General features: G+C 56.3%; 1 protein-coding gene across 6 annotated transcripts in view; it reads left to right on the top strand.

The window, feature by feature from the left end:
• Positions 1 to 27,730, top strand: part of LOC111151605 (active BCR-related) — a 178,364-nt gene that overhangs the window by 139,558 nt on the left and 11,076 nt on the right. For 5 of the 6 annotated variants that reach the window (XM_022509693.1, XM_022509692.1, XM_022509695.1 and 2 more), the window contains one exon: positions 27,530 to 27,589. In XM_022509693.1, the coding sequence (XP_022365401.1) occupies positions 27,530 to 27,589 (60 nt within the window). Of the gene's footprint in view, positions 1 to 15,404; positions 15,622 to 27,529; positions 27,590 to 27,730 lie in introns of those variants that run through there. The other variant, XM_022509697.1, reaches the window with a different exon arrangement.

Below are 27,730 nucleotides of genomic sequence, written 5' to 3'. Positions count from 1 at the left end.
GGGAAACTGGCACTGGGACTGAGCTCATGAGCGTTCGGTGTTCTGAGCTTTTTTTTTTTTTTTTTTTTTTTTAAGATTTTATTTATTTCTTCGACACAGAGAGAGAGATCACAAGTAGGCAGATCAGCACAGAGAGAGCGAGGGGGAAGCAGGCTCCCTGCTGAGCGGAGAGCCTGATGCGGGGCTCAATCCCAGGACCCTGGGATCATGACCTGAGCTGAAGGCAGAGGCTTAACCCACTGAGCCACCCAGGCGCCCCTGTTCTAAGCTTCTTAATAACTGCCCAGATGTGATCTGGCCGGCGTCGGGGTTGGGGGTGCAGTCAGGGGAGCTGAATGGTGCTTTTTTGAAGGAAGAGTTTGTTCTCTGATGCCCTGTGGAGGCTGCGGAGTTTGAGATCTGGCTTCTGGCTCGGTGTTCTTGGTGGTAGTGCCCTTCGGGGACCCGTGGGGGCCTCCTCTTCTCCCTGCCTGTTTCACCTGAGTGTTTGAACAGCAGAGTGGCATCGTTGGGTGGGGGCCCAGCCGTCTGCCTCGTGGTCTCCCCCCTCCCCCCGTGTTGCTGTGCACATCCCTTCCTCATGCCGTGGGACCAGCTCTTCAGCACCGTCGCCTGGGAGACCGTACTGCCAGGCAACTGGAAGCCAGTCCTTTGTCATTTAGATGATTTAGATGAGAGAGAGGTCTCTAGATTCAGCCCTGGGACCCCACTTCCTGCAAGGATGAGGGGTGAGAGCCCTGTCTCTGTAACCCTGGGCTGGCCAGAGGGACGGGGCAGGGAAGGGGTTCTGCCTGCTTAGCCCCAGGAGGTATCCAGCCAAGAAACGTGTGGGTGCCCTGCTCCCTGGGCCATGGGTGGCCATGAAATGGACGAGGTAAGAAGGCTGTCCAGGGCAGCCCTCTCAGGGAGCACCACGGGCCCTGATGCCCTCCAGAACCCAGATTCCAGGGCCCCATGGCATCGTCCCCACCTGGACTTCAAGCCCTGTTGCTCCCCTCCTCCTCGTTTCTGTCAGCCACACAAGCCCCAGGGGAAACACACCATAAATCATTACATCTTGGAGACAGGAGCAGATGGAGGCTTTGGGGGAAGGGGAGGAAGCCAGGTTATGTTTGGCAGAGCAGAAAGCAGAGTCTGGTAAGGAAAATGTTTCTGTGTTTAAGCTTCGAGGAATGTTAAATGCCTGGGAGTTGATATTAAAAGAAACACAAACCTTCCTACTGCCAGCTGACCTGGGCCTGTGAGTGGCCAGGCCGGAGCCAGCATTCCCTAGAGGACTTCGAGGTCTCCCAGCTCTCGCCTCCTCAGGGCCCAGCCCCGGTGCAGCCTTTGGCCCTCAGCCGTGGAGCCGTCTTGCCAGCCTTCCTGTGGGTAGGGGAGGGGTAGGGGTGTCCCTCGAGGTCTGCTTGCCCTGAGATGCCCCTCTGAGCCCCTGAGGATGACTGGGCTGGGTGGGAAGCCTGCACTGAGCCATTCCCATGTGGCCAGGCCCACCAGAGCCACGGAACGGTCTGTTCCCGCAGCTTCTCCCACCTCCCTTTCTGCCACGTGTCCAAGGAAGGAAATTGGCACCGGCCTCTGGCACTTGGTTCTGCTCCCCCTAAAGCAGGCCCCGAGGATGGAGCAAAGGGTGGCTTTGTGGTAGGGGTTATCCTTGCTAACATTCAGGTCGCCTAAAGGAGAGGCAGGGGGAAGAAGGCCCACCTCTGTCCCCATTTGGGCCCCTTCTCACCCAGTCCATCTAGAGAACAGCACGGGGAGCCCATTTCCTGAGTTCCAGGTGTTTGTTCCCAAATGAGTCTCCGTGTGGCTTTGCCTGATGTGGCAATGGGGGCTGGGAATCTGGATCAGCAGGCTGGGGGACGGGGGCAGCGTTTAGGGACGGGCAAATGGCGGCACTAATCAGCAACACATGTGTGTAGCACTTGTGCTCTTGGAGGCATATGCCCAAATGTGATCTCCTCTGATCCTTGCCATGGCCCTGCAAGGAAAATGACAACCACACCATCCCCAGGAGGACTCTGAGGCCTCTGCTGCCTCTGCTTACCTAGTGCAGGGAAGCCAGCCCTCTCCCCTCTATTGGGTCCCTATGCCCCAGGCCTCTGACAGGGAGTCTCTCAGCCCGGGTCCTAGAGAAAGAGCCAGGGCGATGTCCCACCCCAGCATCCCACTTCATGGTGTAAGTGAGCCTGAGCCACACTTAGTCTGGAGTCCTCTTACCTTGGTGGCGGACACTTATGGCCTGGTGCACCTGGAGGGAAGCAGAATGAGCACAGGCACAGGGGAAGGAGCCAGTGCGGGGAGACCTATGGCCCTTCTGCATTGTATCCAGCACCGGCTGGCTGCTCCAAGGGCCGTAGGGCCTGGCTTGAAGATGACACAAGTGTATCCAGACATGTCACGCCACTAGAAAGTGCAACAAGATGCCAGGAATGATGATCACAACACCCAAGAGCTTCTTGGGAGCCCAGGACTGGGCTGATGCTCACAGATGCTATCTCAGGGGTCCCCTATGGGGAAGCAAAGTGATCACACATATGTAGATGAGAAAACGAAGGCAACGAAGCGGTGAGTAACCTGTCCAAGGCCAGGCGGCCCATGGGAGCGAGCCAGGACCGGAACCAGGACCGGAACCAGGACTGGAAGTAAGACTGGAGCCAGGTCTGGAAGCGGGACCTAAAGCAGGACTAGAACCAGGACTAGAAGCAGGACCAGAACCAGGGCTGGAAGCAGGACTGGAGCCAGGACTGGCAGTAACACTGGAACCAGGACCAGAACCAGGACTGGAAACAGGACTGGAAGTAAGACTGGAACCAGTCCTGGAAGCAGGATCTGAAGCAGAACTAGAACCAGAACCGAAAGCAGGACCAGAACCAGAACGGGAACCAGGGCTGGAAGCGGAACCATAGCCAGGACTGGAAGTAAGACTTGAACCAGAACTAGAACCGGGGCCGGAAGCAGGACCAGAAGTAAGACCGGAACCAGTATCAGAAGCAGGCCCGGAAGCAGGACTGGAAGCAGACCCAGGCCTTGCCCTCTGCAGGTGCTCTCCCACTGACCACTGTTCCCTACAGAATTAGATGGAAAAGTGTGCGGGAGGAATTCAAAGAAGGCAAGATCATTGTGGGCTGGAGTTAGGGAGGCTCCCAGGAGGAGCTGGAGGGAGAGGAATTGGAGAACACTGGGTTTTTTAAATTCCAAATGCAGTGTTTACATTAGAAGGAAAAAGACAATTATAGTAAAGAAATGTGATACATAATCACTGACCACTCCTACTCCCACTCCTCTGAAACAGCCATTCGATTTTGTGCCTTTTCCCTTCTTCAGGCATAGAAATTTTATATAGTTTTAATCACAGTGTGTATTTTGTATTTTTTCTGTTTTCACGTAATCGTATCATAAACCTCCCTTTTTTCTAGAGCTGTATGTAGTCTTTATAATCTTTTTTGTTACGTTGTCAAAAATACTTCTTATACCATATAAAAATCATTTTACATAATGGCCAGCACTTTAATTGCCATTTTAAGGCTCTGTGTTACTCTAGCAAGGTGGGGAGGCTCTGGATCAGCAGAAGGGAGCAGGCTGGGCATTCAGGGGGAAGGGCCTTCATGGCCATGCAGGGAGGCGGGAGCATGCTGGGAGTGTCCCAGGAAATTAAGGAGCCCGCCTGCCCTGAGCAGGAGGGATTGTGAGCACACAAGTAAGAGGAAGGTTGATGGAATGAATGAAAGAAGAGGATCAGGAGGGTTTCAGGCGGGAGGACTCCTAGAGGGCATTTAATCCAATTCTGTTTTGGGTGAAGGAAACTGAAATCAGAAAGGGTAAGGGACATGCCACAGTGGTTGAGCAAGGGTTCTAAATTCAGGAGCCCAGTCCCAGGCTGGTGATGTTTGGTTGGCTGCCAGACAAATGAGTGAGAGAAAATGCTTCTAGATAGGGCAGGGACAGACTTGAATGTCAGTCTGTGACCCTCAGGGGTCTGCCCTTTGTCATTACAAATTCAGTGGAGCCCTTCTTTCCTCCCCCACCACCACCCCAGCTGGATGTGTTTCTCCTCTTCCAGGCTCAGGAGTCCTCCCTCCTCTCCCAAGGGGCCAGTATCTCCAGATTCAGCATCCAGGCCACCCCCACTGCCCGTCTCTTCCTTGCCGCGCCCCCCCGCCCCGCCCCCGGCCAGCCCAGGAACCTTTCAGCCAGGAGGCCCCCCTTTGCCTGCCTCAGCTCCCCCGGCCCCAGGGGACTCCCATATATTTATCCCAGTCTATTTCCAACCGTGCCGCTCTAGACTCCAGATGTGCTATCCCCAACTGGGACCTACTCACTGGCTGATTAGCATATTCCCAGGGCCCAGCCCTTGCTGACTGGCTGGGTCAGGGGGGAGAGCTCTCCCTGAGGACCCCACAGCTCCGTTTCTGCCACTGACTCCAAACTAAAGAGGAGTTTGAGACCTCGAAGCCACCTAAGCCAGAGGAGCCCCTCCATGCCCCTGTTCACTGCCGCAAACCTGGGGACACCCCCCACCCTCCGCTCTGTGCCGCACCCCCGCACCCCAGAGTAGAAGGCAGCTTCACTTTGGGAGTGCTCAAGACCCTGGCCTGGGAAGGGGCAGGGTCCCAGGCCAGGAAGGGTGAAGCTCCAGCTTCAGGCTGGTGCCCTGTACCCCCAGTTGCAAAGTTCAGGCCCAATGGGATGCATCGCCTCCATCCTCTTCCCTTCTGAAGCCTGGAGCCCGAGCCTGAAGGGGAAAAGGGGAATCTCTGTAACAGTCTAAACCCGGCCTCTTGGAAGCTTGTTGAGGGTTCAGAGCGATTATCAATGACACTCAGGAGGAGGTCATGAAGGCCAGACCCCTGCCTTCAGGACTAGGATACAGAGCCCAGGTTGGCAAATCTGACAATATTTAGACCCTTACTTTTTTTTTTTTTTTAAGATTTTATTTATTTATTTGACACAGATCGCAAGTAGGCAGAGAGAGAGGAAGAAGCAGGCTCCCCGCCAAGCAGAGAGCCTGATGTGGGGCTTGATCCCAGGACCCTGGAATCATGACCTGAGTCAAAGGCAGAGGCTTAATCCATAGAGCCACCCAGGTGCCTCAACCCTTACTTTTTTGTTCAACTGTGGTAAAATGTATGTACCATAAAATGTATCATTTTAGTAATTTTTAGGTGTACTACCCAGAGGGAGTAAGTACATTCACATTGTTGTGCGACCATCACCACTGTCCATCTCCAGAACGTTCTTTCTCCCTGCCCCCCCCCCCGCCACCTCCAGAACTTTCTCACCATCCTAATTGACCATACCTATTAAACAGTAACTGCAGAGGCATCTGGCTAGCTCAGTCGGTAGAGCACATGGCTCCAAATTCCGGGGTCATGAGTTCAAACCCTGTGCTGGGCATACAGCTTACTTAAAAAACAAAACAAACAAACAAAAAACACACAATAACAAAAGTAATTCCCCAGGCAACCACCATTTGACTTTCTTTCAATGATTTTGACTCTCCCATTCCAGTGACTTCATGGAAGTGGAATCCTGCAGTGTTTGTCTTTTTGGGACTTCACTTAGCATGATGCCTTCAAGGTTCATCCACATGGTAGAACACATCAGAATTCCCATGCTTAAGGCTGGTATGCATGGGGTACGTTTTGTTGATCCACTCATGCACCAACGGACATTTCGGTTGTTTTCATGTTAGACTTTCACCCTTTTAATTGAGAAAAAGAGCCTGGTCTTTGAGGATGTAGATTTCCTAGCCTCCTTCTCTCCAGATCCAAGGTTCCCCATCCCCACCCAGTTGCTCACCAGTCTCCAGCTATCACAGGACCCCAGCTATCGCAGGGCCCCAGCTATCGCAGGGCCCCATGAGTAGAGGACACAACTGGCCACTATTAGCTTCTTTTGGTTAAAACAGTTGCCTCCTGGCTTTCTCTCCCCCGAATCAGGCATCCCTGTCTCCTTGACCTTATTTCCTCAGATCTCTTATGCCTTCCCCTTGGTCATGGTTTATATCTATCAAGCGTGAAGGGAGTCAGAAGGTCAGAAGGGGCTCAGAAGATCACCATCTGTTTTCTTTGATATGGGGGGCTCAGTTTCTCTGTCTGTTAAATGGGGATAATTATCCCCATTCTACCTTCATCACCAGCTTATTGTGAAGCTCAAAAGACAGAATGTACCAGCGGTGTGATGTATACATTCGTCCTATCATCAGCTTATTTACGCATTCCTACTTGCTGAGCAACCCTCTAAATGTCAGGCACTGTGCTGCGGACATTTAGAGAATGAATAGGACCAGGGTGCCTGGGTGGCTCCATCGTTAAAGCATCTGCCTTTGGCTCAGGTCATGATCCCAGGGTCCTGGGGTCGAGCCCCCACATAGGGCTGCCTGCTTAGTGGGAGGCCTGCTTCTCCCTCTCCCATTCCCCCTGCTTGTGTTCCCTTTCTTGGTGTCTGTCTTTAATAAATAAATAAAATCTTTAAAAAAAAAAAAAAAAGATGAAAAGGACCTCACCATGTAGTAAAGAAGACAGAAGAGAATTTTGATTCATCAGTGTCGATGGGCCTTTAAGGCCAGACAGATCTGGGGATCATTCCACCTTCCTCCATTCATTAGTTGGGAGAACAGAGTAAGTTACTTTACTTTTGGGGCCTCCGTTTCCTCACCCATAAATGGGTCCTCTTGAAACTTGAATGTAGAAGTCCATGAAGCCCTTGGCACAGGGCTGGCACAGAGTCTGTTCTCATCCAATGATGACAGCCCCTCGCCCAGCTGGCAGGTCCAGGTATGGTGCCCTCTGTCTTCTTGGAGGGACTCCAGGTTTAGCTTTTCAAGCAGCCCCCTGTCCCCCCCGGCCAAAGGCCATCACCTGCAAGAGGCCCCCTATGATGGGCCTTAGGCTGGCTCAGGCCACATCTGTTTTCTTAGGCTGATGAAGTCAGATCCAGCTTTGATGAACTAACCCCAGAGTATACTGGTGGTCAAGGTTAGGGCCCTCATCATCTGCCTTAGCCCTGGCTTGAGCAGCTCTGGGCTCTTCCCCCTTGGTGTAGCTCTCCACTTGGCATGGTATGGTCAGGCCCAGAGCACAAAGTGAGTGAGGAGCCAGGAACAAGGGGCCATTGTTGGCCCAGAGTCGTTTCTGGTTTCAATTACTCTGCAGAGCAGGAGGAAATTCAGAGTAAGCGTGGGTCAGGAGCCTGCTAGGGCAGAAGTCAAGGGCTTCCCTACCCCACATCCCTCTCTCTGGTCCCCGGGGGTTCTATTGTCCCTGTTTGACCCTGCTTTATTGATCTGGGAGCCTGGGCTCTGGGGGCATTGGTCTGGTGGACCCAAAAATGCTTTTAGTTCTTGCCCACTCTGGTTCTTCATGGCTGGTACCAGGAGGTGCTGGGTCGCTCCCTGGGTGGGATGACAGAGCGGCATTCACATGGGTCCTTACCACCTTCTCCCAATGTCCTTCGGGCCATACTGACCACAGCTGGGCCCCCAGTCCTGGGAATGGCCTGATTTTGACTAGGGGAGGAGTGGGGGCAGCTGGGAGAAAGCCTTGGGGCTGGCTTCTCCCTTTCATCCCTCCAGCCCAGGCCCGCTGTGCATGACCAGGGGAAGCGTCTGTTTCTAGAGCGTGTGATTCCTACCCCCACTGCCTGCTGTTCTCAGCGCTGGCCCACGTGGGCATCTTCCCTTTGCTGCTGTCCTCACCACCATGCCAACCCAGAGGCACGTGGGGGTGGGGGAGGGTGAGTGCCAGGATTGTTCCTCTTCCTGCCTCAGACACTACTTCCTCCCCAGAGGCCTTGGGACTGGAGCCATGGTTCCCCCCCCACACACACACACCACTGGAGTTGCTTTTTGTCCTCCACGAGACAGGTCCAGATGCCTCAGTGACCCTCGGAGAGCCCGCAACATGATGGGGGGCGGGGAGCCAGAGGCAGGATCCCTTGAGAGGGCCACCCTGCTGCCCAAGTGCTACCCCGCACTTGCACAGCCTCTCTCTTCCCGCCCTTGCTCTGCAAACTGTCTCCCAGTTATTCCCGATCTGGGGAGGCCGACCCTGCCCCGTGGATTCTGGAGACAAGAAGCATTCAGTAGGAAGCAGCTGGAGGCTCAGGTCTCCCTCACTCTCCTGCCCCATCTGAGAATGCCTCCTGGAGGGGCAGGCTGGCTGCCCACTTCCTGGGACACCCCCCCACCACGGCTCAGGAGGGGTGGGTGTTGAGCAGAGATGCAGATCCAGAGAAGACCCTGGGGACTGACTCATTCAGGGCCTGAGAAGACCCAGCTTCTCAACAAACCAAAAGAGGGGTGTGCTTTTCCCAGCTTTGTTGGGGGGGGCTCCTAGACTCGGGCGGAAGAGCTGGATTTGATCCCAGCTCCATCACCTAATTAGCAAGGTGGCCCCCAGGTGACCTCTCTCCTCCCTCCCGGACCCATGTGAATAGTAAATGAGATTACAGAGATGACTGTCCGCGGCCTACTGCACACTCTCAGTAACCACTAAGCTCCCTGCAGGTGGAGGCTGCCGCTGTCTCCCTAGAAAGCCAAAAAACCAGTCCCTAGGGTGGTCTCACTTTTGATTGTTTTGAAACCTCGGAGAGAAAGAAAGGGCTTAGAGGAACTGCTAGGGCCATCCCTGAGCGAGGGCTGAGGCCGGTATGAATGCTGGGAGGGGCACTTCACGTGGGCTCTGCCAGCCTCCGTCACCATGGGTGCCACAGACCCCACCATGGCCCTTCACCTCAGCCCAGCGTCTGCTGTGGCATCGGTGGGGGGCGGGGGTGAGTGGTGGTGGCACTATGTAAGGCCCTTGCTCCCAGACACAGCCCACTCGGGCCCTTAGAGGCGGGGACTAAGCCATGCTGGCTTCAGGGCCAAGGTGACCCAGAAAACGCCAGCTTTTAGTGACTTGATAAGCGTTATCCCGTTGTAAGGACTCCGAAGGGAACCCACAGCAGCAAAGCCGAGGCCCCCAGTTTTCCCAAAACAGAGAGACAAGTAGAGATAAGACATGAGCCCCGGAAGTTTCCTTAAAAAGCCCCTAATCTCCCCAGCCTCCACATCTCCCCACCCTCAGAGCGAGTGGAGGGCGGGGGCGGGGGGGTGGTAGGCAATGGCTGTGGTCAGGAGAGACAGCAGTTCTCATGAGAACCGTTCCCTGGAAGGAGGCTTGGGGGCTCCAGGTTCTGCCCACAGCACTTGGGGATTGCTGGGAGGGACTGTCAGCCAGGGGCCTCTGCGTTTTTCTGGTTTTATCTGATGGGGGGGCAGGAAGAGTTTAGCAGAAGATATCATTTGGGAGGAAAGAGAATGTCCTCTGTTTAAAAAAGAAAAAAAAAATCGTTGATGATTTTTGTCTGGTCCCAGCTCCTGTTTTGACAGGTGTAGAAACTGAGCCCAGAGGTTGAGAGTGACTGCTGAGTCTCCAGGGACCAGGCAGGGCTCTCACCCAGGTTCCCTGGCTCCCAGGAGTGTTCTCCTATTCACTTGGAGCTCAGAGTTGGGTGGGAAAGGAGTTGGGTAATGATAGAGGAGAAGAAAGGCATGGGGGCTCAGTGGATGCTGACCTTACTTCCAAACCTTCCTGCCTGAGGCTGTTATGTCGTCAGCATGAGGCCTGTTTGGGGGGGGCCCGGTGGTGCTCTGCTTACACACACACACACCATCCTTCCACTGTTCTGGGAGACCCTGGCTGTACACCTCTCTTTCCTGTGAGAAGGAGCAGGCAAGAGGCCAGGGGAGTCTGGGTGGTGGTCTGGCCATAACTTTTATGGGGAAAGAATGGAAGGACAGGGGCACCTGGTTGGCTCAGTAGGTTAAGCCTCTGCCTTCGCCTCAGGTCATGATCCCAGGGTCCTGGGATCGAGCCCTGCGTCGGGCTCTCTGCTCCACGAGGAGCCTGCTTCCCCCTCTCTCTCTGCCTGCCTCTCTGCCTGCTTGTGATCTCTGTCAAATAAATAAATCTTTAAAAAAAAAAAAAAAAAAAAGAATGGAAGGACATGTGGTGGGTGTGCTGTGCTGTGCCCACTCTGTCCCTGGGTGGGTTTTGTTTTAGATAAGCAAGATGTTCCCAAAGACTCAAGTGGACTTTCCAGCTGTTTCCATGACCAATACACCGTGAGAATCACTGTGGCTGGCCAAGGATGGGCCATCAGGCTTGTCCCGCCGTGGACAAGCTTTGTGGTTATTTCGGCTTCTACAGCCTATCTAGAGCCACCAAGCGCCTCAAGACGCCCGCCCAGGGTAGCCAGGCAGAGTGGAGAATGAGGCTGTGTGGGGAGCCATGTGTGCCTTGTCCTGTGCTGCTGAGCAGCACGGGCCCTGGGACGTGGGAGTACTGTGCCACACCTGGGACAGGCCTTGAGGCTGGTGTTCCTGAGCTGAAAAGCCGGACCCTCATGCACAGCTGGTCAGTGTGTTGGGCCCACGCCCCAGGGAGTTTCTGGCCTGGACTGTCTAAAAGAATCCTGATGGCTCTTACCTCTTCGCTGGGGTGGGCGTTAGACTGGGACCCGTTCGAGGTCCTCCCCGCTGGCATGGGGGATGGGTAACTTCTTAGTGAAAAATGAATGAATGAGTCACAACTGAAAATACAGCATCTAGGCTCCCGCGCTGCCATTGGCTGTTTGGCGACTTTGGAGCAAAGGGTTTCTGTCCCTGAGCCTAATGCAGACCTTAAACATAGCAGATATGGGGGAAAGGATGGATGGATAAATAGAAAAACATAAACAGGTCTCACTTTCTCATCCCTTGGAGATCTCTGCCCTTCCAGTGCAGTTAGGATAAGTCTGGGTTAGGAGGAGGTGAGAGCACGCATTAGGCAGGCAGGGACTATAGAGCCAGGAATCTCCTGGCTAAGGGGAGTCTCCCATCCTCCTTTCTCGCAGCTGCCCTTCAGTGTGCACCTCCCCCATTCCCCTGCCAGTTTGCACAGCCTGCACAAGGGCTCTGATCTCTCTTGGCCACCCGGGCCCTGCTGGCCACCTGCCGGTTCTCGGCCTGGACTCCCGTGCCCATCTTTGGGCAGGGACTGCCAGGAGCTTCCTTTCTGCAACCCTCCAGCCTCAGAGCCCACCTTGCCCCCCAGCTCCGCTCCTGTGGGGCCTGCCCCAGCTGTGCTCCTCTGGAGCTGAGAAGGAGAGTTCTTGGCAGACCTTCTGGTCCTCAGCCTTAGCACAGTCCTAGGCTGCTCTCACGCTCCCAGGGCCTGCACCCAGACTCTCTGGGTAGTCTGCTGGGGCTCTCCTCCCCTCCACCCCTCGCTCCCAGGCTGTGCACTGCGGTGCCTGTAGCCTTGGTCCAGCTGGCTGCACAGAAACCCCCTTTCCTGATTTCGGGTCATTTGGCTAGAGGACGGGGAGAGGGAATCAGTGTTCCAGTCTAGGCTGGGGAGAAGACAAAAGTCATTCCAGTGGGAAAATGGAGGTCACTCCAGAAAGTGGCAGCAGCATCCCAAAGTTCTGAGAAAGAACCTTCCGAGAAAGAACCTTCCTCCTCATGTTCACAGGCTGCAGGATTTGCCTGGAAGCTGTCCCCACCCCCAGCTGTCACCAAGGCAGCACTGGTGGCAGTCCCTGCCTCTCCCGCCCACACATCTCAGGCTGCATATATTCCCTGCTGACCTTTTTTCCTTCAGTGATGCTGCTGCTGATCACTTTAACCTGATTTTGCCTCAGCCCCCAGCTGTGGCTGGGTGCCCGGACCCAACCGGCCTGGGTATATACTCCTCTCTAAGTAGAACCTGGGACCTTGCATCTCCCCAAGGGTGGCCCTTCTCATTCCTCCTGCAGAGAGCCCAGGGGGTAGGGGGGTGGGGTGGCAGGAATGAGGGAGGACAGGACCGTCTACTAGGAATGTTTTTAATTCTGAAGACAGCAACGTCTGTTCACGTGGCCCTTCCCGCCCAGGCTCTGTTTATGCAGACAGGGCCCTTGCATGTCCTTGGAGGCGGGTCCTGCCAGGTGTGGCTCGGTGGAAGGGACAGAGGGGGGGGGGATGCACTCCCTTCCTGGGTGGTCAGGACAGCCCTAGCCTAGCCTGTCCAGCAAAGATGTGGAAGGATCCACCGTGGGCTGGGAGGGACCAGAATTCAGACCTTTGATTTTGAGGAACTGACAGGGAATATTTGTCTTGCCCAACACCCCCCACCGCCCCCTAAAGCCTGCTCCTAGACCATTGATTCCAGGAGGGAGTGAGTCAGGCGGAGGGAAGAGAAGGCAAATCTGTGCTGTCCCAGAGAGAGCCCCCAGCCCACAGGGAGACAGGGAAAGATGAACATCTCAAGGGAAGAGCCTTCCAACTCAGCTACCCATCTGCTGAGGCGCTTATGTCACCATGGAGACCGTTGGCCAGCTTTCACCCAGTCGGAGCTTGCTTTACCCAGACAAGTACTGAGCCTGGGCCTCCTAAGACAGACAAGCACAAGGCTTTGGGAACAGGATCTGTACTGCCCTCCTCCCACACACCAAGTGGGGGTGGGGGGCACACCTTGCAATGCATTCCCCCAATACACCCTGCAGCGTATGATCCAGATAGAAGGGGGAGAACCTTAGAAAGCCAGCACAGGGCCAGTTTTGAAGTAGGCCAGCTGGTGGTGCCAAGCACATTGACATGGTCAGCAATTATAATGGCCCCTTACCAGCCAGTTACACAACCAGCCGTTGCACGTTAGCCCGAGGAATGCAGAAAAAAGCCAGGGTGTATGGCCTTTTTCCATAGCTCTCAAGGCCCATGCCATTCCCTCCTCTTCCAGGAAGCCTTCTGTGTGGTTCCTCTGGCTAGAAATTTCCTCTCCTTTCTCTCAACTGTCATTGCACTTTATCTGTGTGTTCTTACGGCTTAAGGCTGGATTTCTTGAGAGCAAAGATGATGTTTTGTCCATCTGGGTAGGCACACGGCAGGTACCCACTTGCTATGTCCCAAGTGCACGAACGCTTCCTGTTAAGAGGTATTTAAGCCCATGTCTTGCTCTCCTCTTGGGCTGTCAGTTTTCTGACAAAGCACAGGCTTTGGTTTCGTGTCTGTGATTCCTCAGCCCCCACTCAGGGTCAGACACAGAGTCGGGCCCTCAGTCAGTGGCTCTTGAATGAAATGAATGAATTGGAGAAGTGAAGGTTGTAGGAGTGAGCCAAGCCTTCTCCAGGAAAGGGGTTTTGTGACAGCCAAGGTGGGGAGGCTGCCTGGCCCCTTACGGGACTGGAGGGTGACCGTCTTCAAAGGTAGCCCCTGGTGCTGGTGCTGGGAGAGGCAGGTGGGGAGCTCCACCTCAGAGTACTGGGCAAAGTGTTATGGGCCAATCCTGTCTAGCTGCCATTGGTTTGGGCAACTCGGCCCAGGTATGAGGAAGCTCTGTGCAGCCTTGGCAGCCCAGGCCTGTCTGCACCATGTAGAAGCAGGTGTGGAGTGTGGAGCTGGCCCAGACACCCTGCAGGGACCCCTCCCCACTCAGAGCCCAGCAGAGCTCCAGGACCCTACCTCCACCAGCCAGGCAGGGGCAGCGTGGGACCAGAGCCTGCCATACCAGGATCTCACAGTTGTGCTGTGGGCCAGACTTCGTGGCCCAGCCCGGCATGGCCTTGGGCAGGATGTTGCACTTCTCAGTCTCCTTCATTCCCTCGAATTGAAAATGGGGCTGCTGGGACTTCCTTCATAAGGTGGTGTGAGCATTAAGTGAGTTAATCTGTGTGGAGGTTGAGCATGGTACCCGTCGCTCCGCAAGTGCTCATTAAGGGCAGCTCTTACTATGACCCGGTCTTGGCTATCTTTGCGGTGAAGCTGCCCTTCTTTCAACAGAACACAGGGTGTGTGGGGTTAAGCCCCAGGACCTACATTTTGGTGGGGATCCAGCAGGAGCATTCCAGGTGCCAAGGGCTGGTTCTGGGCCCTCCTGCCCTGGGGTCACCCAAGAAATGCGCGGACCCGGCGCCTTTTCCTGACTCTAAAGAACCAGCCACACTTGAGTGAGGTCAGATGCATGAGCACCCCCAGCTGTGGAAGAGACCTGTCACTTCCTGGCTGTGGTGGCCTGACCTCAGGCCAGAACTTGACCACTCCAAGCCCAAGTCCTCCAAACCCGACAACAGAGACCATAAGCCAAGCATCACCAAAGTTGTGAGCCTTAAATGAACTGGATATCTGAAAGCTCTCTGCATGGGACCTGGTTCATGGGTGGTCCCGTGGACATGTTGCTTTCCTTCCTTACTCTGAGCCTAGTGGTGCGTCATGTGATGCCCTGGGTGCGTCTGGGGTTTGTGTGGGCTGTCTGGGGTTCAGGCCTTTCTCTTTACCCCAGACCCCAGACTCTAACCGGAAGCTTCACATCTCACTCTGGTTAGACTGCTTTCCCAACTTGAGCATTAAGAGCAAGGTCTTTCTTCTGAGAAGTCTTCTGAGCCACACCCAGCCCAGACCCAGGGGCTGATTGCCCCTTTGCCACTGGATGTCCTCTGCCCCCAGTGGCACAGCCTGCATTGGGCTTTTCGGGTGAGGTGCGCAGGGCCATGATTAAAAGTGGCTGGGTAAGGGGCACCTCTCGCTGGGCATTTGTAACTGGTGTCATTCTTGGCTTTTGGCTCACGTCCCTGGAGACAGCCCATAGCGGCCGGTTCCTTCCAGTCCGCAGAAGCCCAGGAGGCTGCCCCACTGGGGATCTGCTTTATTCTTCACGTTCCCAAGAGGAGGTTTGTGATTGCCGTTCCACACCTGTCTGGTGCTCTCACCAAATTGGCATTTGAGGAGGGCCTTGGGGCAGAAGTTGGGAGCAGGGGGAGCAGAGCTCCGGGACAGTGCGGGCCCTTTGCCTGGGACAGGGCCGGTTGCCAGAGGGCCAACCGCAGTTCCTGTCCCTGCAGACCCTTTCTGGCTTCCTCCCAGGCCTCCCTTACACAGCCCTGGCCCCCAGGGAGCAGCCTGGTGGTGAAGGGGTTAACCGGGGATCTCGGAGGGGAAGGGACTGGGTTGTGTTTAGCTGCTTGTCAAACTTTATTTAGGACTTAGGCTGAGGGTCAGTGAACCCGGAGCCTCAGCCCGCCAAGAGTTAAAAACCCAGAGGTTGGGTTTTTTGGAGGGTTAGCCTCCAGCGTCTTCTTTGAGTCACTTCCTTCGGTGGGGGCGGGTCCCCTGCGCCGACTGGGGCAGTCCGTGGCGCACGCACTGGGGCGTCCCCGCAAGCGGAGCGGGGACCAGCAGGCGGGAGGAGCGGGCCGCCCCCGGTGCGCTCCTCTGGGAGGTAGTCTCCGGGGAGGGGAGGAGAAAGCGGAGCCTCACACCATGCGCTTCCCTGCCCGGCTCGAGTAACCACAGTACGGGCCGGCCTGGGGGGTGAGCACTTCCCGCTCCCTCGGTCTTCGCGGCTCCCACCGAGCGCCTCGGCGGCCGGCTGCCCGCAGCCTCTCCCCGCGTCCCGGTCCCCAGAGCCGGCGCCGCGGGCCAGGGGGCAGTCCGGGCCGGCCTCTGTTGCCGCCGGCATGACCGACATCCTGCCTCAGCCAGACTGCAGCCTGAAGGCGGTGTGCGAGCCTCTGGAGCGCTGTTGCCTGGATCGGCTGGAGGAGCCGGGGAGCAAGCGGCCCCCCAACACAGGCGCCCGGCTTTGGGGCCGTGTTCGCAGCAAACTGCTCCGCCAAAAGGTGCTAGCGGTGGCGGTTGGGCAGGGGGACCCTAGGGCGGGAGGGCTGGGGACTGCCTGGGTGCTCTGTTTCCCCCACCCTCCCTTGGGGATCCGTTCCAGCTCCTGCCTGATCATGGAGTCCTAGGACAGAGACGGGGGTATGTGTGGGTCTGCTCCAAGTGGCCTTAATTTAATGATTAATGCTGTTGCCACCTCCACCCCTGACCCCTGCTGGTTTCTCTGCATCTGTCCCCAGCTCAGAAAAAGGGGTCCTCTCCTGGGGGAGAGGACTGCCAGGCTCCTTTCTGAGTCTATACAGGCTGGAATGTGAGTGGTTAAGCAAGGGTCTCCTGGGTCTCCCCCACCCAGCCCGGACCAGGCCCCCTTCCTGAGCCCAGTGGACATTGCTGGCTGCCCCTTTACGGGGGCGGGAGGGACACTGGCAGAAGCAGCTCAGCACCACTGGCCGTGGAAGACTTCTTTGTGCGGGGTCGTGGGCCTCCTCCCCCGGGGTTGCAGGGAGGTCATGTGGCGTTGGGGGTGCTGCCGAGGTGGGGGTCTGCAGCCTCTGAGGGGCTGCCCAGTCGGGGACCACCCAGATGACTGCTGGCCCCATGCTAGCGAGGCACCAGAGTGCCAGGGGTTTCCTGACCCAGCAGGCAGCTCTGCCTGAGCCAAGCCAGGGCAGACCGCCCGGCCCGCCTGCAGTCCCAGACCTTGGTGGGGATGAAAATTGGAGATAGAAGCGGACTGTCCTGCATCTGGGCAGCCTGCCTTGGGTCTGGCTTCAGGCCCTGGCATCGGGTGTCCGCGGAAGAACCAGACCCGGCCCCTAGAACACAGTAAACCCTTAGATAACTGCAGCCTGAACTGGCTGCCCGAGCAAGATGTCGCAGGGGGCCTGCCCCTCAGGGGAGGCTGTGGCTACTCCGTGGGGCTGATGGAGATTTGCTAGCCATCCTGCAGTTCCGAGGAGGGGGGAGCCCTCTGGCTAAGTGCTCGGTGCCAACTAGCACCTGCCAGGGGGAAGTGAGCTTGGGCCCGTTGGCTCCTTATCTCATTTCACCCCCTACCCTTGGGGCATACTTGACTTCCCAGAGGTGACATCAGTCCTGGAAAGTGCCAGCAGGGCAGCAACTTGAGCTGTCCTGCTCTGGCCCCTGGGTCACCTTCGGCATCCCTGGGGACCAGGCTCACCGGGCCCTGCTGGCTTCAGCTGCTACCGGAGCTCCTCTGTGCTGAGGCAGCTGTCTGTGCCTGGCGGCAGGGGGCCGGCCCTTCCGTGCACCCCCACACACACACCCAGCCCCTGCTGAGGCCAGCAGACACCAGCCCCGGGCTCATCGTCTATTCCCAAACCTGAAGGCCAGTGAGAAACGGACCCCACAGTCTCCCGGCCCTCTGCCAGCCAAGCAAAGCCTTTCCAATTTACCTGACCCTTTGGGGAGGGGCCTGGCAAGTAGTGGGGGGCAGTCTTTAAACCTCCAGATCCCAGAATTTCTGTTCTTTCCCTGTGCATGTATGACCGGCACCTCCAAGAATTCACTTCAGAGCCGCACCTCTGGTGGTCTCTTGCTTCTCCTAGTCTGATGGTGCCCATGGGCAAGGGTGGCGGGGGCCGGCCAGGTGCTGCCCTGCGGAGCTGCCTGCCATCCATGCAGCCACAGGGGTGCTCTGGCAATGGGGTGCCCTAGCTCTTGCTGTGTGACAGAGTATGTCCGCCTCACAGATACAAGGGTCTCTATGCTGGCGCGGTCATGCGTCCGGCTGTGGCCGCCTCACTGTGCCCAGACTAGCAGGCAAGCAGATGGACTCTTGGGGCTGGGCCCGCTGCCCGCTTCCCTTCTTTCCTCAGCTGCATTAACCTATTTTTTGTCAGTGCCGAGGGCTCTCTGCCAGTCAGGGGCTGGGACCAGACAGGAGCTTAGGTGGTGTGGGGGAAGGGTGCTGGGGACTGCCCAGCCTGCAGGAAGGGTCTCCCGTGAATGGATGTCAGGACACCTGTGGGCCTCCCACTCCCGTCGCCCTAAAGGGGTGTCTGTGACTCATTGGGGGACCCCATGCTGGGGCAGAAGAAGCTGTTCAGATGGAAGAGTCCTCATATTAACCTGGGGGTGGGGTCCCTGGCCCCAGGAGTCTGCAGTTGCGGGTCTCAGGGAGCTGTGTTTGGGTTGGTTTTTGTCCCCAAGGAGATTCTGGGGCTGAAGCCTCATTCCGGCCTCTGACTTGGCAGCTGGTCTGCTGTGCAAGCATTGAGCAGAGGAGACACGTGGCACTGGGGTTTGCGGGTTCTGCCAGCGCTCTTGGCACTACACATTTCTACTTTCCTTTTCCTTCATTCTGTATGTTTCAACTTTCTGCTTCAGATCACACTGACGGAGACTAGGCTCGGTGCCTGCTCTTCCTGCCTTCCCACCTGCTTCTAGATCCTGAGGTGGCACCTGAGAGGCTGAAGGAGGAGTCCCATCCCCCACTCCCTGAAGTATCCAAAGGTTGTAATGGGGTCACTTGTGGGAGCCACAGAGAGGCTGGCAGGACCCCCCACACCCCACCCCAGCGTAAGGCAGAGGCCAAGCCAGAAGCATTTGGGGTGGGGGTGCCTGGAGGTGGGAACTCAGGCTGGATTGGCAGGGTCCAGAGGAGTGGGTGGGAGAGTGGAGGACAGTTCTTGATGACCTTGTCTCTGCTTGAGGGTTTGCCACGTGGGGCTGAGAATTCCCTGCCTCAGAAGAACTTCTGTCCAGATGCTAGAGGCCGGCAAGGTGGATGGAAGTGTTTGTTGCTGAACCACAGAGTTCAAGGATACCCGCTGCTCTGTGATGGGGTCTGCTTTCCTCTGTCTCTGGGGAGAGTCAGAGGTGTTACCTGAGGAAGGACAGGATGGGGAGCCCCCTTTGGGCCACTTGTCTGGGGAACCTTAGGGCTCAGGAGGGTCCCTTTCTTTGCCGTCTCAGTTGCGACCACAGGACAGCTCCTAGCCCCTCCCAGAGCCTGCCACTGAACTTGACCGTTCTTAGTAACAGGTAGCACCGGGTACGCAAACCATGTGTACACCTCCTAGGTTCACACAGCCATTCGCTGGCTGTTCGAGGCATTGAGGGTACGAGGGCTCTAGGTTATCAGATGTAGATTTGTCTTGGGCTCATTAACTTTATTTCATAATCTAGCTCCAGGCATCAAGAAAGATCTTGAAACCTTACACGGTAGACCTGTGTCCTGCCCTGGCTGTTCCCACTCTGCCCTGCCCCTTTCCGCCTGCCCCACCCTTGTCAGCCTAATCTGCTGAGGGGAAGGGACCCCTGTCCCTATCTTAACCATCCACATGCCCACTCATGCCCCTATAGCCATCCCTCAGCTCTAGGAAAGGGACGGTAGCCCCTCTCCCTTGGGCTGGAGACCCCTGCAGCCCGTCCATTTCCCCCTGGGCATCTGGGAGAGCCAGGACTATGACCAGGCTGGCTGGAGAGTTGGGGTGGGGCGGGGAGCAGAGCAACCTCCTGGCATTTCCCCAGCCACGAAGCTTCTCGAAGCTTCTCGCAGCACTTGCTCACTCCCTAGAGGGAGAGGACCTTACTCCTGGTGCCACATGGGTGGTCTCCTGACCACCAGTGCCCCTACTTCTCTACTAAGCTGACTCCCAAGGGGCCTGTTCAGTTCCACACAGCAGGAATCCACAACTCTGAGAGTCTGCTAGAGGTCATGGAGCCCCATGCAGACACGGAGCCACCCACATGCACAAATTGAATGCTGTTTTAAATGGGGTCACAGAGCTCAGCTTAGGGACCCCTGCTCTAAGTGCACCTGGCAGGGTGCTGTTTCTTTGCACCTGGGGAGGTTGGAAAGGGCATTGGCCCTCTCTGGCATCTCTGTGGTCCACAGGTGGCTTGGCCAGGCAGCCACGCTGGGCTTGGTGCCCCAGCTTTTAGATGGCCCTGGACCAGGGGGAGCTAAGCCTGCCAACCAAGGTGGTTTCCGAAAGGCCAAAGCTGCGAGAGCCCAGTGTTACAGGAGTTTCCAGAAGCAGTGAGGCCCCAGGAGGGCAGACGTTTTGGAAAGAGCCCAGAAACTTCTGCAGGTGCTAGTTTGGGGGAGTTGCCAGACATTGACGAGGGAGCACAAGTCTGGAAAGGCCCAGCTCTCTGCCGAGTGGCCTTGCCAGCTGCCCAAACTGTCAGGAGCCGGTCACCAGGTACTATTTCAGCTTCTTTTTCCCAAGCAGATAGTGTTGGGGACAGGAAAGGTATGTGTGCTCTGCCAGTTCCCTAGCTCCTAGAGGAACACACATTCCCCCACGTCTGGAACCTGCATGCCCATTCCCTGGGAGGAACCAGAGCCAGTGCAGAATCCCAGCGAGCCTTAGATTGAGGCCTCATTGTCCTTTGTCCCTGGGGTGAGCCTAGAGAGGTGGGAGGCCACCGTGAGAGCTGCCCTTGGGATTCTCCTGCAGAGAGGCCAGGAGGGCACCGTAACGCCGTGGCAATGCCTCAGCCAGGAACTAGAACCGTCACTGTCTGGGACAGTGATCCCTGCCAACGCTGATGCCTCAGATGGGCCCAGCCAGAGCCATGACGGCCACAGCTCCACACCCCATCACGTGCCTGAAGCCTTCTTCATGCTCCGGCCTCCTCCATGGGTCACCCCACCCCTTGGGCTTATGCGGCACAGGGTGCTGGAGACTCGGCTGAGCTCGTAGCACTCATGAGGCCTCTTTTTCCAACCCCAGGTCTGCTGTCTTTACTGGCTGTGTGACCTTGGGCAGATGTCTTCCCCTTTCTAGTTCTCTGGCATCAGGATCATGAAGGAGCTGAACAGGATGATCTAGATCCAGCTCATATGATGGTGTTGGCCATGGCTCAAGATTCCTGTTCCTAAGCCTTAAACTCTCAACACACTGGGGAAGTCTGGGTGGGAGAGGTCACAGGGCTGCGCCTGGGCCCAGGCCAGCCATTCCCTGGACATGGGAGAGGAGGGGTGAGCAGGAACATGGGGCTTCTTGACCCCCGTCCCGAAGGACCCTTGGCGGGAAGGCACTGTTCTCTCCATCCCCCACATCCCGTTTCATTCATTTGGTCCCTGAATATTGATGGGCACCTTCCCTGAGTATACTGGGCACTCCAGAGGTGGAAGGCAGAGAGCCCTTAATCTCATGGAACTTTCTGTCCGCAGGAGTCAGGCAACAAATAAGATCATTTCAGGCTAGACAAGGGCTGGGAACAACATAAACTTGGGTAATGGGCTAGAGAGTAATGGGGAGGGAGAGGCCTTGCTGGAAGAGGTAATTTTGAACTAAGACTTAAATGGTAAGAAGGATTCTGGGAGCGCCTGGATGGCCCCAGTCGGTTGTACATCCAACTCTTGGTTTCGGCTTGGGTCGTGATCTCAAGGTGGTCAGATCGAGCCCTGTGTTGGGCTCCTTGCTCAGCACACGGTCTGCTTAAGAATATCTCTCTCTCAACCCCTTCTTCTCCCTCCCTCTGCCCCTCTGCACCCCTGCTGCACCCTCTCTCCTTCTCTCAAATAAATACATTAATTAATTAAAAAAAAAAAGATTCTGGAAAGATCCAAGACAGTACATTCCAGGCAGAGGAACTGGCAATGTGAAAACCCTATGGCTGGTGGGGTGGGCGCGGCATCTTCAGAAGCAGACAGAGGCCACAGGACAGGGGAGAAGGGCACCCTATCCGGAGCAGGCGGGGGCCAGCTGGGGCAAGACATTCAGCTTCTAATGGAAGTGTGGCAGGAAGCCACGGGGAAGCTTGACCTGGGTTTTAGTGATGCTGCCGGTTTTACTGATGCTGCTGGGTTTGGAGCCCTGGCTGAGGACCAGACTCATTCTCAACCCGTGCCATGAGGAGCTGTTATTACCTACTCCATTTCACATGTGGAAACTGAGGCTCAGAGAGTGACCCAGAGTGACAGCCTGCAGGCTGCCTTGCCAGGATGCCTCCATGGGCCCCGTGGGGGCCTGGGGCTGTTCCTCAGCTTCCTGGTTGTCTAGGTGCTCCTGGAGCCCATTGGGGTTGGGGCGGGGGGCCCTGCATGGGGACCCTTCCTGCTGGGAGTACCCAGCCGAGCATGCTGTTAGAGAAATGAGCGCTTACTTCCGGTGCTGTCTAGTGAGTGCGGGGCGAGGGCTGGAGCCCACCGGGAGGCCCCTCAGAGCAGGCACCGGCAGTGGCCTCGCCAGCGTCGCTCATTCTCAAGAACAGGCTCTGTGCCCAGACTGCGTTCCTGGCCTGGGCAGGGAGGACGAGGTCAGCTTCAGAGGAGGACTTGCACAACGTTCATCGAAGCACTGTCAAGGCCAAAGGGAGGCCGCAGAGCCCACCGTGCTCCCCAGGCCGGCCTCCCACTCCCGACTTTGGAGGCAAGGCTGCTCTGGGTTTCCTCTGGGTTGCTTTGGGCCCAGCCAGAGTGACCCTCCCTTCTTTGCCCTGGTGCCCCCCCACATGGCCCTGAGCTGAGGCTTGGCAGCTTCCTGGCCGTTTGTCTGAGGCCTGGTTCTGGGGCGAAGTTGTCCAGGCTGCGTGGAACAGAGAAGGCAGTGGGGTGCCGGCCGGCCCCAAGGAAGACAGGGTCCTGGGGCTCTGGGAGGGATGCGCCCGGCTTTGGGACTGAGGACTAAAAGTCCAAGGACTAAAAGTGTGGCAGGCACAGGGCAGACTGGGGCTCTGGAATGCTGAGCGAGTGCTAGGGAAGGCAGGTCACAGTGGGTGCTGTGAGGCTAACCTGACTTCAATAAAAGCCTCATTCAGAGCAGCTAAACCCTTTCCATATGTGGGCCTCTAAGAACTTCAAAGTCCGGGGCAGAGGGGGTTGGAGGAGGGGAGGCAGGATCCCGGTGTTTCGCCTACAGAGTCAGCACAAGCCCCTCCTGCAGCTGCCCTGGGAGAGGGCACCCGACCCTGCAGGGTGAGGGCTGGAGGGGCCAAGCTTGCTTGGCCTAGTCGGGGGGGGGGGGGGGAGCCAGCCTCTGGGAAAATGGCCTGTCCGTGGTCTCCCCTGGCAGGGCTGCTGAGCTGGAAGCCCAGCATGGGCCCTGGCATCCCCCTCCCACCCCACCCTCCCTCTCTAGGAGTTTCTCTCTGAGCAGCCACGTTGACGGAATCCTCCCGTACCCTTCCCAAGAGGGAGGAGAGGCAGGCCTTGGCAGCTCCCTAGTACCCCTATTGCCAGCCCTCCCATGCCTCTCACGCCTGTGGTCTGTCCCAATGACAGACTGGGTTTGGTGTCCCAAGGGGACCCAGCCCAGAGTATATGGACATACTCGGGGAAGGGCAGGAAAAAGTCAGCCCAGTACCGCCACCCTGGCCACTGGCCTGGGAGCCCCGGGAAATGTACCCCCGTCAGACAGGACACCTGGCTCAGGGCCTGGTCTCCACAGCCCCACACTCAGCCTCTGGCAGGCACCCCCATAAACACGGCCAGCCATCTCTGCCTTCCCTTCAGCGCCCCATTCACCTCTGAGGGCGACAGCTCCAGCACACTGGATTTCTTGCCCTCGTTGTTAAGCACTTTGTTTTTATTAACCCTAGAAACTACTCTGGCTTTGAGAGAAGTCCGTGCTACCTCCCCGGTCAGGCCCAGGATGCCAGGTCCCAGATTCAGGAAGCCAGGCCGATAGGGATGGGAGGTCAGGGGTCAGTGGGCTCCTGGGGGCCTCAGGCATGCACTGGGGAAATGACAGAGTGAGGTTCTGAGGGAAGGGGCCCAGTGCCAAGAGGCTTTTGCGGGAGGGAGGGGAAGCGGAGGCCTGGGAGTGCCAGCGTCATGTCCCAAAGTAATGTACTGCGGCTTGCTTTGTGCTTCCCTGACCGCTGGGACCATAGCTGCCCATAGACGGGGCAGTGCCACCCCGGGCCCGCGTGAGCGCATGTGGGAAGGGCAGTGGCAAAAATCATCAGAAGGCTTTCAGGCAAGCTGCGTGGCTGCAGGAGTACAAGGCAGAGGGAAGGCTGTGGCTCTATCCTCGGAAGGACCCAGGTTTGACTATGGACCGTGTCATCTACCCCGGGGAGCGAGAATGGGGACCCCAGACTCACTGGTGCCTTGGAAACCCCAGGCACCAGGAGGTGGCCACAAACAGCCCTCGAGCCAGAGGGAAGGAGATGCGCTGGTGACAAATGGGCTGGGAGGAAGGACGTAGGCCTAAGGACCCCTCAGGACTTTCCTGAAGGAACGAGGTGCCCCCACCGGCCTGCGAGGCCACTGGGCTTTCCTGTCCTCGATGCAATGCTGGGGAAGCACTCTGAGAGCCTGCATCTCCATCTCCTTCCGTGGCCTCAGGATTTTGTTGGGGACACCGGGTGGTTCTCTTGTGGACATCAGTCCCTGAGGTCAGCTGTGTCCCCTTGGCAGAGGGCTGAATGTGCAGCCATGACCTGACCGAGTCTAAAAGCGAAGGTAGACAGAACATAACTGAGCCTGGCAGTGGGCGGTGTGTGGAACACCTAGAACTTTCTCTAGGATGTCCTATGGCTCTTTTTGGTCTCCTGCCCGTGCCCCACCTTGAGGAAGACCCAGCTGTGTGTGTCTTACCTGTGGGGTGAAGGAGGGGCCCCCTAGAGGTCTCCCCCAGCCTGGCCCTTCACAGCCCCATCTTTCTGCCTCCCTTGCCCGATCTGGCCTGGCCTCGGTACCCACTGCCCAGGGCCGGGGGTTGGCACCTATCTGCTGGGACTCAGAGGTCAGTGGTCAGGTGCTCTATCCGCTGACATCCTGGGGGCTGGCTCTTCTGACCCCGGCACTAATCTAATCAGGAAATAGCAGAGTCCACATTTCCCATGGGTTATAAATAGCCACAGCCACTCAGGCAGCATCATTTCTCTGGAAAATGTGCCATGTCCCTCTCCACTCCTCGCCCTCCCTTCTCTGTATTTAAGTGACGTCCTGAAAATAGCCTTGGTTTCTGGAGGCTGCTGGTCTGCTGGGAGGCAGATCTTCACAGCCTGGGCACGAGGGGCTAGGCAGGCCTCTCTCAAGCACCCACTAGGGGGATCTGGGAGACGGCAGTTGCGGGGACTCACAGTAAAACACGGAAGTGCCACCTTCCTCAGCCCTGGCCTCAGACCGATGGGAGGGTGCCAGCCGGCTGCAGAGGGAAGGCCTCTCAGCGTGGCAGGAAGCGTCTCACCTCCTAGATAGTGGCATTGGGCAAGTTCCTTAGTCGTTAAGCCTCAGTGTTCTTGTCTGTAAATGGGAGTGTGAAAAGGCTAGACCTCACAGCCTTGTTCCCATGATTGAGATAACCTGTGTGACAGGTTTGTCTTCATGCCGGACTCCTCGGAAATGCTCAGAATACATTAGTCCTGGGACTCTGAGGTGGTATGGATGCCCCTGGGAGGAAGCTGAAGTTCAGGGAAGTTTAAGTGACTTGCCCAAATTCACACAGTTGAGCGGAAGAGTGGACATTTGGACCTACATAGGCCTGAGTCTCAATCCTTGCCCTTCCCCACTTGGCTGTGCCCAGACACCACTCCAGGACCTGGGGAGGGACCCCTGGCTTAGGCCGTGGCGGCTATTAGGAGGCACCAGGTCTCGGGAGGGGGGGTTAGGTGAAGGGGTGCCTAAGGGACAGTCCGTGCCACAGACCTGGTGAGGTTTTGGGACAGAAAACGTTTCGGGAGAGGGACATTTCAGGGGCTTCCTTTGGGACACTTGGCCCCAAGGCTTAAGGAATAGTGAGCCTGGACCACAGCCAGGCTGGTGAGTCCCATGTGCTTCCCTTGTGTGCAGAGGAGGTGCTGGGGCAGAGTGGGGCACATGGGGTTACTGGGTCCCGACCACACTGCTCTCCCTCGGTGTCTTCCTCAATGGCACCCTTCGTCCGGGCAGGGAAGCGACTCCTGGAGGCTGGGCCTAGGCCAAATGCAGACCCCAGAGCCCCCTGCCACCCATGCCCAGCGGGTGTGCGGATGGAAGGTGCAGAAGGACTTAGCTCAAGCTGTAGGAAGCCCCAGGGCCCAACCCACCCTGGGCTGACCAGAGCACTCCTCCGTGCTGTCGGCCTGCTGGAACAGTGGTGTTCACACTGTGGTGCACGCGCTCTGGGCGGCGTGGGGGTTGGCGGGGTTGGGAAGCCACAGAAGCTTCCCAGGGAGTACATGGGCAGGGAGTTTCCAGACAATCAGTCTGCAGACTCCCAACTCCCATAGGTGCCGCTGGCTGCAAGCGATATGCCTGGGAAGGGCTTTCTGCCTTCAGATCCCTTCCTCTGCGGGGGAGCCCAAGGCTCTCTGTGGAACATGGCCCAGGGCGCCGGTGCCTCTGCTTGCTGACAGCAGGGCCTCTTGAAATGCGGGTGTGGGTGTGGAGAAGGTAGAAGACGCTGATGGCCAGTCCCAAATCCTTTCATGAGTCAGGTGCTTTCCAGTTCTTTGCTTTCCACAAAACTGATGGACATTGTCAGCTGACAGATCATTTAAAATAAATTTTGCTGGGGGCGCCTGGGTGGCTTAGTCGGTTAAGCATCTGCGTTTGGCTTAGGTCATGATCCCAGGGTCCTAGGATCGAGCCCTGCATCGGGCTCCCTGCTCAGCGGGGAACCTACTTCTCCCTCTGACTGCCGCTCCCCCGATTGTGCGCGCGCTCTCTCTCTCTCTCTCTCTCAGCCAGATAAATAAATAAAATCTTTTTAAGAAATAATAAAAATAAATAAATTTTGCTAATCGGTATTTATGCAATTTAAGGCAAACGAGAAGGAAAGAGTTTCGAGAATCCTGTAACATTGCTAAAATAAAACAGCCTATCATCTAGTTAACTTACAGGAACAAGATGTTTCACCCTCTGCATGTTTAAAAGCAAAACCAGGGGCACCCGCCTGGCTCAGGTGATGGAGCCTGTGATTTGGGGTCATGAGTTTGAGCCCCACATCGGGTGTAGAGATTTCTAAGAAAATAATCAACTTAAAAAAAAAACAAAAACCCAGCAACCCACGAGCATAGTGAGGCTGCACCCAGTTCTACCCTAGCAAAAAAAAATACACAAATTAAAACAGAAAAAGTGTTCTGTCCACCTCGTGAAGAGACGTAAGTCCTCCAAAGTGGTACCTTGCTACTGAATATTTATTAATACTTATTTTTAACGTGCTGGTTAGTGTTTTTATCGCGTGCTGTCAGTTGCTGTAGTAACTCAAACATGTCTTGAATATTTGGAGCCTTGTGGTCTCAGGAATTGTTTCATTGCATTTGTACAGATATTTTTTTTATAAGGTTTTGTTGTTTTGGTTTTTTTAATCTGCTTGGGAGGATAGGCAGATTCTTTAAGATTTTTTTTTTGAGATTTTATTTATGTATTTGTCAGAGAGCGTGCACACAAAAGCAGGGGGAGAGGCACGTAGAGAAAGCAGTAAACTCCCACTAAGCAAGGAGCCCAGCACCCACCCTGCGATCATGACCTAAGCCGAAGGCAGATGCTTAACCAACAGAGCCACCCAGGCACCCCTGTACAGATATTTTTGTTGAAGCAAAACCTAATAGGGTGATGAATAAAACCCTTAAAGTAGAAAAATACAAGCTAGGACAAAATTCTTTGGGAGCAAAAAGAAACAATGCAGGGTGTCTGCAAGGGAAAGGAGAGCTTGTATTTTCCTCATGAATGATGGTGGGTAGCAGATCACTGTGGTAATTGGATCCCACTGAATACATTGAAAAGAATGATGTCACAGTTTTATTTTAAGATGTAAATATTTACATTATCCTGGAAGCTATAGCCTTTGCAACTCTTTAAACTTGCTTTGGAAATATTCAGATGTCGAGTCACAAATGTGCTGGGCGGTACATAATTTTTCAAAAATCATTGTGTGGGTGCGCAAGGAAAAACAGTCCACAGGCCACTGAGTCAGAGGAACAGAGTCCTGTCCCGTCCCCTGTGAGGGATGTCTCCTCTGCTCTCCCCATCTCACGTTCTCTTTCTTCCTTTCTCTGCAGTTGGATCCCCAGACTGTGGAGACCAAGAACTGGCACACAGATGTGATTGAGATGAACGGGGTGAGCTGGGGAGACAGGAAATGTCCGCACAGTGGGTGGGCCCCCGGCTGCTGTCCTCGGGGGTGCTGTCTTGCCCCCTGTCCCCTCAACCCAGTCCCTCTCCCATCCCCTGTGCCCGCACCCTTCCTACTCCCACCCTGT

The sequence above is a fragment of the Enhydra lutris genome, unplaced genomic scaffold (genome assembly GCF_002288905.1).
Source record: "Enhydra lutris kenyoni isolate GAN:26980312 unplaced genomic scaffold, ASM228890v2 scaffoldscaffold26, whole genome shotgun sequence".
In the NCBI taxonomy this organism is placed as follows: Eukaryota; Metazoa; Chordata; class Mammalia; order Carnivora; family Mustelidae; genus Enhydra; species Enhydra lutris.
This window is presented reverse-complemented; position numbering and strand designations above follow the sequence as displayed.